A 15,407-nucleotide genomic window follows, 5' to 3' on the forward strand; every position below is an offset into this window, starting at 1 on the left:
TCTAGCTTTTTACTCCTTATTCCCGGAAAAGCCCGTTTCCCCTCATGTATTTTTATCCGTCAGAATGTGTTGCTGTATTTTATCAGAAGGATTTTGTTACAATAGCAGAGATACAGGGCAGGTCGTAGTATCAGTGAACGTGCACCTAAACTATCTCCGTGGAGATGCCAACTTAATTTGTGGCTGAAGGGCTGTAACAAAAGCCAATCACCCGTCCACTGTAGCTTTTATTCAGCCAGAGGTGAGAGATACAATCAGGGCCACTACTAGCAACTATTTACCCTCCCTGTCAATCAGAGTCCTGTGGCGTGTGCTCACAGCTGGAGGCAACGCTGGCAGGTGGCCCATAATATCCTGAAAAACAAGCCTTAAAAGCAACCATTATTTCCTGATCGTCGCTTCCTGTCTCATCCCCAACAAACCCCACGCTACCAACTTAGCTCGCCCTTCATCCCTCATCCACCATCATCCTTATCTCTCTGTCTGACTGGTTCTCAATGGTCCAATATATCCTGCAATATTTCCTGTGCTATCCTGGGAAATATCGGACTTAAGGAAAATAATTAGAAAATAATTTTTTTTATCCTTCTTCCTTTACACACGCACACATTTGAAATGTGTCCCCCCCCCCCAGCCCCCAGGAGGCAGACATGTCTTGCATGGGACATGGAAAGGAATGTTCCTGGGATTTGGTTTCCATCATGCTGCACTAAGGGAGCTTACCATCCTCATGCTCTTAAATCTCTGTTACGCTGGGAGGTGGTGTGCACTGCACACACATGTGGTTCTGAGCATGTGTGTGCATGTGTTCAAACGTGCATAATGTGTTTATGGATGTAATAATACAGCCCAGTAGTGAGATCCTCTTTTCAGTCTTTATCAGTCGGACCAGTTCTGTCCGCCTGGGGCTAAAGCAAAGCACCCAGTGGTGCTGAAAGCATGGGGTTAGTCTGGTGCAGCCTGGTGGTGCTACAGTCAGCGGAGTGGTGAGGAGTGGAGGTGCTTTGGAGGGACAGGCCATCTTTTGATGCCACCAAGAGCTGGTCCTGATGCTGTGTTCTGCAGGCTGCCCAGAACAGTAGCCAGCCTCACCAGGATTGTAATTACATTTGGGGAATAAAAGCACAGAGGGAGGACGAGATTTAAATGGTTTGTGTGCTGGCTGGAAGTAGAACGAGGTTCTTTGGCTCTCTCACTGTTACATCATTGCAGATTTATTCACCCAGCAGAATCAGAGCGTGTTGACAAGAACCTTAAGGCATGATTGAGCTCAAAATTGAATTTACAGGTTAGAAACAGGGGCCTTTTTTGATCATGTTTTTATAATTAGTATTGATATTTATCAATTTTACAGAACAGACAAAGAAAACATTGAGCTGTACTTGGTGTTGTAAAAAAAATCATTGTTGTACTTTGACCAGGACATATTTAAATACCTTTGTTGTTCAACACAGGTTTTAAGGATTTTTTCTCACCTTTAAGCTGACAGCAAAACACCTAATTTGAAAATGTCTTGTGAAAAGACTAGTCAAGAGTTGCCCATAGACACCTGCAGCTAGGTTTCTGTTTCTATTAGAGCAGAAGTCTTTAGTTTATAATGTTTAAATGCTGCTGACCTGATACTGATGGCAGAGATTGTAATAGATGAAAATGAATCAGACAATAACGTTTTTGCTCATACACTATGAGAAATAAGGATGATGGTGGAGTATGACACAGCATATACTTCAGGTAATATTGTTCTTCTGAGAATGTGCTGTGCCAGTAGGTCTGCACAGTTAAGACTTTCTTGATATTGAAAGAAAGGAATGAGTAGGGGAGAAGTCTTTGTTACATCCAGTAGACTAGTTAACTAAACCAGTTCTTTTCCTTTTACAAATAGAACATTGATATACTTTAGATCCAAATTAATCTTTTTAAACTCATCTTAACATATCTATGGGAGAAAAATACTACAAAACGTATTAGTTGAAAGCAGCCATGTATTTCACTGAACTCTGATTAGGTCCAAACCTGTTAGTTATAAGTGGTATTCTGTGTCAGATGGATTAGAGAGAGGGACAAAAGCTGCGTCTCCCTCTTCAAAGAGGACGGTGAAGTGCTGAGACTCTGGACATTAGGTTGTCACTCTTCATTTCTGTCATTGTGTCAGGCTGCTCCAGGCAACAGCTCCGGTCAGCTCATATTGATCCAGGTCCTCAGACCTTAACCCCTCCTCTCCTCTCCTCTCCTCTCCTCTCCTCTCCTCTCCTCTCCTCTTCTCTCCTCTCCTTTCCTCTCCTCTCCTCTCCTCTCCTCTCCTCTCCCCTCCTCTGCTACCAGGCAAATTGATTTTTTGTGTTCCACTGAAAAGATTGGACTCCGTAGTTTTACATGTCAGGCCTCATTTGTCCAGCTGTGTGGGTTGACAGGGACAGCCCCTCCCATCTCTGGGCCTCCAAAACACCCTTGAATAACCCTGCGTCCTTGGATTGACTGGCCGGCTTCCTGCTGAATGCTGTCATATGCACGGTTGAGCGCTGGAAGCTTTGCTATATTTGGCACTGTGTCCTTAGACCCAGCAGGGGACCATAACAACGGCAAATTAGCTTATAATGGATAGACATTGAATTATCAGAAGTTGAATCCTTTCAAATTAAACTAAAAAGGGTCTTATTTGTTTGTCCCACCTACAAAATCTATTTTTTTTCCGTGGCTAAAGAGATTTCAGCTGCCAACAGGTTGCATGATTTTCAGTAAATTCATTTCTAACCCCATTCAGAAGTGTCACTTTAACCGCTCCTAACCTGAATTAGTGTTTAAAGAAGGAGTTATCCATCCTTTGCAACATTATGCATCTCTCTCTACTTTGTCCTCAGCTTGAGGCCTTACAAAGTGGCAAACCTTGATGTTTACCTCCTGGAATGACTTTCAAACACCACTGTGATTTCCCCTTCTGTCACCGCAAGGTCTCTCAAGAATTGATTCCCCGCACCAGCAGGCATCACACAGCTATGCCCGTGGAGATTTGACTTTAGCACAGAAATAAACAGCAGCCCCTTGCAGCCCTTCAAGGCTTTGCTCTGATTTGGAGTACATTAAGATTCATTCACAGTGCCCCCGCTTCCCTTGGCGTGCCACCACTTCTATTTCCTCTCAACCAGACTTTATGTTCTTGTGTTTATATCATATGGCAGGAGGGTTGTTTTTTCATTTGAACAATGCTGACATCCTGTCACAGGGGACAAGAGCAGGGGACCGAGGCGGGGGCTGGAAAGGTGGAGCCAAATCCAACCTCATTTATTTCCTCACTTAGCATTTGGTCATTTCTCCAACCCTTGTTTTGTCTAGCGAATTTTCACACAGAGCTGATACCACTTGAAAGGAACAGTCAAATTTCAGGAGGAATTTCCAGTAACACCAGTGGAGACTGTCAGTTCAATTTCATTCTCTGCTTCTTGTGTTTCTTCCTCTCGGCTGCCTGTTTGCTACCAAGTTGCACAATAGTGCCTCAAATAAACACCCATACACATCCTAAAGCAAGGATGCCCAAGTGAAAATGCAAAAATACATGCAGATGCAAAAATGTGGCCACACACACACACCCTCTCAGAAACCACACAGCTCTGGGATAGATTCCATATTTCTGTGTCCCTGTGTAAGGATGTGTGAGTTGATGTGTGCTGGGTCTCTGGAGTAACCACAAATGATCCACCATTTGCCCGAAACCACAGCACAGACACACAAAAAAATACATTTTCATTAGCATTGCCTCCAGTACAGCTCGTGTGCTCTGTGTCTTTAGATGCCTTCCTGTAAAGCTGCACGGCTCTTACTGTGTCTGTGTGCTCGTTTCTGACCGAATGTGTGGATCTGTGTGTGTGCCTGTTTGAGCAGCAGACTGTCTCACAGACTGTATAGTCGCTGTCACGAGTGCCCTTACCCACAGTTTGACCTTTAGTGACAATCAATCCTTTGTGAATGCGTCCTGTGGAGGCTAAAGGAATTATCAAGCTACAGGCCCTCTGGCGTCATTTATCTACATGCTGGAGGTCACTTGGGTCACAGAAAACAAGTCGCTCCTCTAGTATCTCACCACTGTTAATAGATCGCATTAGCTCTGATGATTGATTAGAGAATCTGGTTAACAGCAGGGCAACTTATGATATCTGTGTTTGTTTTCTACTGGAACAAACTAAACTGTCTTTTTCTCCAAAACATTTTGAGGATGCTGCCAGTTTTGCATTGATTTGGGTTCGTGAAAAAAATAGATTTCTGAGTATCATGTATATCCTTTCAGAGGTTGGAAAAGCAAAGAGAAAGGGGCTATAATTTTGTTCCAAAGTCAAATTCAAGTTGACCTGTTCCAGGCTTCACAGCAACATTGGCCTGAACTCAGTCCCTCTATGTATATATGTGTATGCGTCCATGTATGCTGTGATTTTGTGTGCGAAAAAGAGCAATCAGGCACAGCTGTACCTGCCCTCGCTTGGCAGAGCAATGCATTTGTCTGCTTAGAAAAGCAGAAGGTTTTGATATGGCAGAGAGGCAGTCATTTGGCTGATCTAATGGAGGCTCCCATAGGATCCATATCTGTGTGCAAACACCGAGCCGGTGAAGAGAGTGCAGTATACACCCATAAAACCGGCTGAATATTTAATCATTCCCCACCCAGCCCCCAGCCTCTACACTGACATCAGCAGCATGCCTCCTCCATCATACTCCCCTTTCTCTCTCTCATTTACACATATGCACATACATGTTTTTTTTCCCGCACATGCTCACACTGAAAATAACATCCGCCCCTAGGATGTATATTTCCTGCTTCTTTGAGAGCCTCTCTACCTTGTCTCTGAAGTTCAGATGTTTCCTTTTTTGTCAAAATGCGTCCCTGCAGGTGAATTCAGATCTTAAGACAAACTCACCTAGGGGATGTCTCCAGTATTCTCTTCTCTCATCCTTCAAACACAATCTTTCCAGTACCCTTTTATCTCCCCCCCACCCCCCCCACCCCCACCCCGAACACCCCGCTCCCTCCAGTGAGCGGTCTGTTTCCTGCCAGCCCGCTTCTGTTGCTGCCTGAGCCCAGCTCGTTAAAGGAAACACTGGAGCATGGTTCTCCTCACCTTCCCTCTGCACTGCCTTTTAATTAGACAGCTGTTTGTGTGTGTGCGTGTGAGAGTGCATGTGTGTGTGCAGTGGATTAAATTGATGATGTATGTGTGTTTGCTGTGTTCGTATGGAGGGCTGGAGTGTTTTCCGTCACGAGTCATCTTTTTGAAGTGATTGGTATCACAGCAGCTTGTTTGTTTCTCTGATGTTCAACCCCGACATTTAATAGCAGTGTGCACTCATACATACTCCATGCAGCTTTTGGACACACAGACCATTTCCTTTGATCATTTTTGCTCAAATGAAGCTATTTTTTTTTTAGTTGTAAAGCTGCAATTAATAAATGAGCTAACATGTCAAGTGTTTGATAAGATGTTTTAGTCAGTTATCAGGCAAAACATTTGTCTTGCTCTACCTTCTTAGAATGACGATTTCCTCAATTTAATTGTCTATCGTTTCGACTATTTTTGTTGTTGTTGACAGATGTTCAGAAAAAAGAGGTTTGAAGATATCCCCTTGGCTTTCAATTTAGTTTTTTCACTATGTCCTTACAATTATTCTGGATTATTATTATATGATAGGCCTAAGTCATTTTATTTTGTTTGTTGTGCTTTTAAATCTTTTGTTTATTGTTTGGCCACATTCAAGTTGATGAATTTCAAAACTCCAACTTTATCATGAATCTTCAATACCTTCTTTTTGATAATGGTAATAAAGTAATTCTACCGGAATGTAACATCAATTATTTATTATAGGCTATGTCTACATTCCTTCAACCAATCCCTTCCAGACTAAGAGCTCAACATGTGGATCGGTACAATGAAAGGCTGGGTTGTTCCCGCCTCAGTGGTAATGAAATCAAACCTGTTTTCCAGAGTGACTCCTCTCCTCTCCAGTATAATTACATTAATGGCACTTTACTGAAGTAGTGGCTGCCCTCCTCTGCTGCAGGACATGCCTTTTGGACAGAGGGCAAACTGTGAGCTCTTTAACACCTTACACCTCCTAAAGGCTGCCTCCCTCTCTCCCATGCTCATATTTCCTCCTTATCTTTAATTCTATTACTTGAAGATCAGAAACAAACAAACTTTAGGTTCTCTGGAAATATTTCAACTCATTTCCCCTCTGACCATCACAGATTTTGTTTTCATACTTTTATTGCAATATAAATGGGATCTTGCTATTATTAGATGCTACCAAGATGACGCTTGTGAACGGCTTTTCTGGTAGAATTACACAATAAAGATTGAGCTTAAATAAAATAAAATCTAGCAAATAAGTGTTTTCACAAAATAACTGGTAAGGGTCTTATTATAAAAGTTATCTGAAGAGCAGCAGAGGCTTGTTTGTACACTTTGCCATGATTTTTTTTTGTCCCTTTCTTTCCACTCAGAAGCAGATTCCGTCCCAGTGTTTATGAGCGTAGCACTGTTAGTCTTTTCTACGCAGACTGTAGGCCGTAATCCAACCATCCACATCACCATGACAACTAGGCTTGTCCCATAAGCCTTGCCAGTCTGTGATGATAGCCTTGGTTGTTTTGAGGAATATCAGAGCTCGTGGGTCCAAAGTGAAATATGTTTTTTTGATTTTCAAAGGCATCTTCACACAGCTGCAGGGAATGACATAACCACAGAGCTCCACACAACAGAGCAGTGGTTGGCAGGACTCTGAGAAATAAAACTCACCAGGGGCTCACAGTCACAGATCTTGCTCTGCTGCGTGACATAAGGGGCTAATTATGCTAAGCACAATACATTACCTCTAGCATGTTCTATGAAAGCAGCCATTTCTCGAATGTGCTGCAGAATATAAACATACTTAGCAGAGGAGGCTGACAGAGGAGAATCAGCAAGGAATCTTAAACCAGTGTCCTTGTCGGAGGAAAGGGATGGAATAATGTTATTGGAGCTGAGCATTTCTGATTAACATGTCATCACTGCCCTCCCCGCCACCTCCCCTCTCCTTCTCTTGCTCTCTCACAGGCAGAACTAGTTTACCTTTCATTAGGAGACCCTCGGTGCAAAATGTGTTTGCTGATAAGAGCCAGCAGTTTATCAACAGTTTATAAAGCACGGCGTAAGGATTAATCAAATCAGCACACATCCTGAGAAGGGCTGGACTCTGTAAACACAATCAGATCTGACTCTGCTGACGAATTGAGAGGACTGTGGGAGAGCAAAAGAGAGCAAGAACAGGGGAGTAGGAAAGATAAGTGCTGAAAAGAAATGGAATCAAATTAGAATGAAGTCGGCAGAAATTATAAATTTTGGGCAATTATTTCTCTCCCAGAAGGAATGTTACTCTGCGATACCAGAGGGGAGTGGAAATGAGCAGCGGTGGGAGAGGTCTGCAGTCAGAAATGAGGGAGATATGGTGCCAGTGTCTGTCCCTGAGCCAAACACAGTGTCTCCTCTGTGCCTGGCAAGGCTGGCTCCTCATTATCAGCCCATCTTGGCTCCCATCTGACGAGAAAATGCAGCGTTGCAGTCTCACTTTAGAGGGACACTGATCACAAGAGCAACTCATCTCAACTGGAGAAAGATTGCTCTCCTCTTTCACACTTTCTCTCTCCCTGCGTCTCCCACTGCAAAAGCTCGGAGGCAGACAGAGATGAGGAATCCTGTCTGTTTTTTTTTTTTTTTTTTTTTTTTTTTGGCTCTGAAAAGTGGAAGTTTGAGTCAGAGAGATGGAGCGAAGCTTCAAAAGGCACATGTAATTGAGCAGCCCTAGATAGGCTATCTGGGAACATGAAACAGCAACAGTTGTGACGGAGGGTAATTGCCTCCCCGGGCCTGTATAATGCCTTGTCGAGTCTTTAAACTTGAGCAAACTGCTGGAAGTCCTTATGTCAGCAGGTAATTGGTTCCAGGCATCAGCAGTGATTTGAAATAAAGGAGGAGAGGTAGGTGGGGTGTTTGTGTGTGTTTAGAAAAAAAGAAAGTATGAAAGATTCACAGCAACGTTACTTTATGAGCGTCTTCAGGAGGGTTCTGTTGTATTGATTTTTTCCTCAACAATGTGTTTCTGCTGTTCATTTATTCAGAGGGCTCAATATTTTTATGATGTGGAGCTGAAGCAAAGCGAATCTCTTCTGCTCAATGTGGGCGCATATCTTCAAATTACATCTTTGAGTATTGGTTAGGTAAAATGGATCATTTTAGATTGAAGAAGGTAGAGTATATGCCTTCTCTAAAGCCCAATACAAGTATCAGTTGCAACTTTGGTAACTGACGCTATGTAAACTGCAGTCCAGCCCACAAGATGACCCAGGTCAGGATGGTCAGTGCTATGCCTTCCGAGTCAGGTTGTCAGTCCTCCCTCCTGGACCGCATCCAACCCACTTCCTGGCTGGAGGTTGCAGAGTGGGACTTCAAGAAGGAGATGCTGTACTAGCCGGCCCTGCATGATTAATTGAACATCTGTTCGCACAAAAACAGCTGACCCCAATTCTCCGCTGTTTACCCTCTGTATAAACAGCTAATAAGCCTGCAGTGAATGTGTCACACACGAGGTCAAGACGGCACCTTCTATCTTCCTGCTAAACCTCTTTGTACAGTTGAAGGAGGTGTCCAGTGTAGTTTTGTTTTCACAGGTGGACAGGGCTTGAGAAAATGGAAGATAGATTGGATGAGGTAGTATTGTAGAGTATTGTTCTCTCTGCTTTTAGCTGGAGAGGTCTTGTCAGCAGTCAGTCAGTCAGTCAGTCAGCCAGTTTACCCCCCACAGCTCTGGTGTGAAGCTAAATTCTCTCTCCTCTGCCTCCTGATTAGCCGTCTCTTTGTTCTGTTGGTGGTAGCACGCCATGACGCGTGATTGCAGCGGGCAAACTGAGGGCTTTAAAACAAGCCTGCTGCTGTGCTGATCTGCATTGCACTTTACCCCCCTCATCACTTAGCAAGGATGAAATCAAATCAGGTTTTGTTTGTTGTTTGGTCTTTGAGCAGTAAGCCCCCTAAGAGATTTGGGAAATGGATTTTGTTTCCCATTTGAAGTACAGTCATTCTGGCTGAAGGGACATGTAAGTGTGAATGGGAAATATTAACTACAAAGACAACAAAATGACTCACTGTTGATGGAATGCGGCTTTAATTATAAGGTTATTTTCTCCATTTGCCTATAGTTAAATACCTTATTTTTTTATTTACCTCCTGTCTGTCTTTGTCTCTCCCTCTGTAGGCTGCTTCAATGGCGCTGAGCAGCTTGGGCCATGTATACACAGCCATAGGGGACTATCCAAACGCCCTAGCCAGCCACAAGCAGTGTGTCCTGCTGGCCAAGCAGTCCAAGGATCAGCTGTCAGAGGCTCGGGAGCTTGGAAACATGGGGGCCGTCTACATCGCTATGGGAGACTTTGAAAATGCTGTCCAATGCCACGAGCAGCACCTGGGCATCGCCAAGGCCCTGGAAAATAAACGAGAGGAAGCTCGGGCCTACAGTAATCTAGGCAGCGCCTACCACTACCACCGTAACTTTGACAAGGCCATGTCCTACCACACACACGTTCTGGAGCTCGCTCAGGAGCTGGAGGAAAAGTCCATCGAGATGAGAGCATACGCAGGACTGGGTCACGCTGCACGCTGCATGCAGGACTTGGAGAGGGCCAAACAGTACCATGAACAGCAGCTGTCTATAGCTGAGGGTTTGAAGGACAGAGCTGCAGAGGGGAGGGCCTCTTCCAATCTGGGTATGTATGCAGACTACTAACTGCACTATAATGACTGCTAAAGATCTTATACCATGAATGCCAAACACTTGCCATATGTTTATTGCAGATCATTTGCTTTCGCAGTACCATTTCAACAGAGAGTAGATTGAATACGAATTGGGTTTAATGCAATGATGAAACACATAAAAGGAATTTGACTTGATATGTTGGTGCAAGAGCATTGAACACATGAACAAGTAGAATAAAGAAATAAAGGCTAATAAACAGCAGTACATGACACAATCATGTCACAATCCTTATCTGAATACTGATTAAATAATATGCTATCAACTCAAAGTCTATACATTTAGAAACCCTCATCATATGTTTTATACACCTTGGGGTAAAAGAAAGACAATAGTATTGTTGAATTACAATAAGATTTGTTTTATTGACATTACTGAAAACCTATTTAATTGTCATCCTTTATTATGACAGAATGAAGAGAGAGAGAAGGGAAACCATTTTTAACTTGTGTATCATGCTGCATTGCCTTGGGGCTGTAAACATGTAGGCCATCAGTGCTTTGTTTTCATACTTTCTTTTTGACAAAACTGGATACATTCAGTTGTATATATGTCATGTCTAAGCAGCATGAAGTCAGTAGTTTCTTTGTTGTTTTAAAACTGAGATTTTAGGCACTACTACTCTCAGTAACCTGGCTCTGTGTCTCCGCATGCACACAGGTAGAAGTGTGTTAGAGGCTGTGTACCTAGACTCACAAGGAGGGGCTGGTACACAACAGGGAGTAAGGGTGCCTATGACAACTAAATTTAGATGTACCTGTCTACCTTGGAACCATGAACGTGCAAAACAGACTGTGGAGTTGTGACTTTAGTGTCATAGTTTGAAGCATATCGCTCCTGACCAAGAAAATGTGTAATTAATTTGAAGTAGGAGGGCATTGCAAGTACTCTGCATGTTGTTTTAGTTTCCAGTTAATGGAATTTAGAAAGTCTGGTTTGGGAAATACATCCATACAGTTTTTCCGACATCAATGTATCAGCATAATACTTTATGTAATAGTCTGTCGCTAGTAATTACGCCCAGGCACTAAACAATTACTGATTGTTTAGTCAACATTAGAGTTTATAAAGGTTTTTTTTAGCTGTACTTGATCTATCATAAAATGGGGCTGGCACAGAGGATTAGCAAATTGTTAACTTTTTAGACAATATGCACTTTAATACCTGTGTTTTCCAGTTTTTCAATTAGCTTTTGGCAAGATACTTACCCACCAAATGTATCCTGAAGGCATAGCATGCTGCATAAAACTGTGTGTGTGTGTGCGTGTGTGTGTGTGTGTGTGCGTGTGCGTGTGTAAATGGCTTAGATTAGAACCCGATGGAGTTTAACACTTTGCACGACAGCTACCTGCATCAGCCCAATACATTTACAAGTCCAGCTGCGGTCGATGCCAAGAGTAAATCGATGTCCAACCGCATTATCTAGGTGTGTTACTCTAACTTCAAGAAATTTGACTAAGTAAGATTTCACGTTTCCTAACGTGTTCACATGCATTTTAAAAGCCAGATTTAGTTAGTCTAAAACAATACATGGACTTTTTTTTTTACATACTGACTGTATGAATGTGTGTGTATGATTGGATGAATCTGACAATCTGCTCTGTTAAGTTCTTTGTGTGGTTGGAAGGTTCTATAAGTGCAGTCAGACTCAGAAATCAGAAAGAGGTTTATTGCCAAGTACATTTACAAATACAAGGAATTAGACTTGGTGTTTTGGGTGCAAAAACAATCAACATAGAGGTAGAAGAAAAAGGTAAAGGGCTATAAAAACATCAGTAGTCCCTTTGTCAGAGAGCTTAAATAGAATTAGATAAAGTCCATTTAACATGGAGGATGAGAAAATAATGAAAAGTGTCATGTCTGCCCTTTTATTAGCGATAAAGTATTAGAGCTTCCATTTCCTGCTAGTGCTTTTAATGCTGCTGGCTACATTCCTGTATTTGTGTTAATGTAAATGAGCTGTTTACTTGTAGTTTAATGATATTTATGTATATTAAGACCAAAGTGTTTTTATTACTTTTATACAAAGGCCAGCAGTACATTAATGCATCATCACTGGTTTTGGAAAAATAGTTTTGAGGTACAGTATTTAGATATTACATTATGGTCTACAGTTAATAGTGCCCAATAGATTTTAGAAACATAAGGAGTGCAGTGTGTCTGCATGGGAGCCAGGGAAGAAGATGATGCATGTTAGAGCCAGCAGTTTGTGAGTTATAGTGACTCATTGCCAACATATAGAGCCAAAGTCAGGGTAAAAAAAATAAAATAACCCAGTGTTTGATTTTTCAATGGAAATCTTCATATTTATCTGCTATGCTCTCACCTTCACACTTACTTTGACTTAATTACTCCTTGAAATGAAAAATGGTATTTAGATAAATAAAAATGAGATTGAATGGGGGAAATTGAATTTATGATCTGGATACTTTGATTGAAACCTACACACTAAATATTGCCCCTTTTTATAATGCAATATTTTACAGCCAGCATCCTGCTAAAATGAAATTATTACAGTAGCTCAATAACCTTGCAGACTCTTCTAATATAGTAATGAAAGGAACCTTGGGGATAAGGAGCTGCCTTTGGATATGCATTACCCCATGAGATGCATGTAAGGCCTTTTCTCCTGCATTTAACTGAGCAATTATCAGCTACACTGGCTGACTTATGATAGCCATGAAGAAAGTAGTAAACCTGTCTTTAATGGACAACTAAGAGGCATAATAGGTCCTCCTTGATGATTTATTATTTAACCTAATGTGTAAAAGTGTGAAAGTAGAGAGCCGGGTTAATCATCCAAACATAAATTGAAGTCGTCCTTTGACCGGCCTAATGGTCGCACATCGTGGAAAGCTCTCAGCACCAACACATACCTGATTCTAAAAGAGAGCTGGTGACTGCTCGTCATAAATTAGAGGGTTTAGTGAGAACATTTTATGATCTTACAGCACATGAGAGCTTTATCACAAGTGGGAACTACATGTCAGGCAGCAAATGTGTTCCTATCTGTAGTTTGATTGCGGATTTGATGGCATGTATTTATTATTAGTTGCAACATTAAAGACGTGCAGCAGAAGCTTATTCAGTGGGGGAGCCTGTTGCTCCATTGAGACAAGATAGACAAGCTGGAGCATCATGTGGATTCTGAACCCCCTGACATCCAGTAAAAACTTCCTGTCCATCTCAGTGCTGCCTTATCTTTTGGAACTCTCCTCTTTTCTTTTAGTTTTTGATGCCTTCCTCTCTCACACTCTATTCGTCTCTCCCTTCACCCCTACTGATTGTAATCTGCAGCTGTCAAGCTCCCAGTAATTGAAACTGACTTGATGAATCGCTTAATTACCTTTAATAGCTGATTCAAGAGGAGCTGAATAATGAAGATAACAGAGGATGAAGTGGAGGTTGTGGAGCATCAGTCTGTAATTGCCCTATTGTTGTTGTTGTTGTTGTTGTTTTTGTTTTGAGCAGTGGGGTGTCCGTTGTTATTCTGTCATCAACGCCCAAAAACCTGCTTAGCAGAAGAAGATAATGTGGGCTAAAACTAACAGGATGTTGTTTGCGACTTCAAATAATGCTGCTGCACAAAGAGGGGAAGGATGATGGAGGGAAGATTAATGAGCAGGGTTAAAAGGAAAAAAAACACTGCGAGAGATGGGAAGGAGAAGCGGCAGAAACAGGAAAGAAGAAACTTTTATTATGCCCTCTCAGCTTGTCGTTAATGGTGCGTGCAGTGTGGGTGGAGCAGCAGCTGACATTGCTCTGAGGTACTGTTGTATCGAGATGGCCATGCTTTAATATCTAACCACGATGCCCAGCGGTACAAGCAGCCCTGGCTCAGCACACTCTGACCTATAAAGGATATGAAAATGTTGCATTCCAGCCCCATTTATTATTCATTAATTGGCTAACTTACCCCCTAGTCAGCAATATTTAATATCTGAGAGAGGGCTAAAGTGGTGGGTTCTTATGTAGTTCACATTTCTGGTATTCATGAAACAGAATCTAAATTGTATTATTTCCCTTTGCATTCCACTTCAAAGAGACTTTGAATGAGTTTGTTCCGTAAGCCTGCTTGTTGTGCTCAACCCACACCTCCTCCTATGACCATATGTCCCAAAGAAGTCACATGAACTGTCGCCTCCATCAGTAAGAAGGTGCCGGAGGTAACAGATCTAATTAAGCATTTTTTCCCCTTCTTTTTTATCCAGCATCCCTGGGGAATCATTTCTGCTGATGCTTACAAAAAAACAAAGCAACAGAAAGAGCATAACAACAGGAAGAAGAGTTCACAGGACTACACAGATCCAAACAATTCTCTCCCTGATGCTCAGTATTTAGATCTCACCAGTTTCATTGAAAGAAAGAGAGCAGAAGTTCTGTATTAAATTAGTTTCAGACCTTTTATGCTAAACTCATTTCACACTTGCAGCTTTTTTCCGTTTAGGGGTCATGTGGGGACGAGACCTGGAATTTACATTCCAGAAAATCAGTCGTGGAAATCTGCTTTGACCAGACATCTGATTACCAGGTTTTGTAACATGTCTGACTGAAACATTGTCACACATGATTTATATTTCCAAAAGGTCTTGTGGGCTCACAGGTTGTGATGAAATAAAAGAACACTGACCGGGAGATTGTGAACTCTAATGTATCTAATCTTGACAGGAATGACGTCACAATTCTCTTTTAAATAAATGTCATGTAAACAGGCTGCATCATAATATAATTAGAAAATTAGATAGACACCCTTAATAATGACATGGCTTCAACACAGCAGCTATATCTTTATTACCTTTATTATAACAACAACAATGTACAAATGCACATAAATCCCATACCTTTTTCTTAACTGATTTCAGATTGCCCTCAGCAGAAACAAACAGGGAGCAGACTCCCCTGGGGCCCTGAGGCACAGAGATTAGTCTGTTTTCTACATAATCCTCTGGAAACAAAAGTGATTGTAAATATATTAATAGTCTGACCAGGAAAGGAGCAGGAGAGCACAGCATTTACAGAGGAATTTAGCCAGCCTAATGGCCCAGACAGGATGAATATAAGCTCGCTGTTTGGAGGAAGACAGGGAAGCAGCCTAAAGATACACATAAAAAGAGAATTCTTCTGAGATTGGTGACATCTTAAACTCGCCATTAATGAACAGGTAAATACAAGAGGCAAGATGGGAGTGGGATTTTTAGGATGCCAGTCTTATGTTACTCTGCATGAGAGGACTTTGCTATCTTGCCCCCAATGTCTGTTTGTTAGAAAAGCAGCAGACGCTCCCTGCCTCCCCCTGCATGGCCCCCTTCAATCTCCTCTGCCAGAAACTGGACTGAGGCCCTGTAAAGCACACTTTCCTCCCCGTCTCTGTGCTTACACTAACATTTAGTTCATTTAATGCAGTTATTATTCTACTCACCGTGGAGCTATTAAATGAAACAAAAGAGCTGTATCATTGTTTTGCGTTGAGCAATGGTGGCCTTTTTTTCACTAACTTCAGCATGAAATGTGATCTGTTCCCAAACAGTGAGGTAATTGTGCAGTGCAAAAAAAAAATAAGGCTGAACGTTGTTAGTGAAAGT

At 42.0% G+C, this 15,407-nt stretch overlaps 1 protein-coding gene across 3 annotated transcripts in view; it reads left to right on the forward strand.

Moving 5' to 3' along the window:
- Nucleotides 1–15,407, forward strand: part of LOC110001945 (tetratricopeptide repeat protein 28) — a 165,256-nt gene that overhangs the window by 116,338 nt on the left and 33,511 nt on the right. For all 3 annotated transcript variants that reach the window (XM_065964689.1, XM_065964692.1, XM_020657530.3), the window contains one exon: nucleotides 9,271–9,778. In XM_065964689.1, the coding sequence (XP_065820761.1) occupies nucleotides 9,271–9,778 (508 nt within the window). The remainder of the gene's footprint in view (nucleotides 1–9,270; nucleotides 9,779–15,407) is intronic.

This window comes from Labrus bergylta, chromosome 2 (assembly GCF_963930695.1).
Source record: "Labrus bergylta chromosome 2, fLabBer1.1, whole genome shotgun sequence".
NCBI classification, from domain to species: domain Eukaryota; kingdom Metazoa; phylum Chordata; class Actinopteri; order Labriformes; family Labridae; genus Labrus; species Labrus bergylta.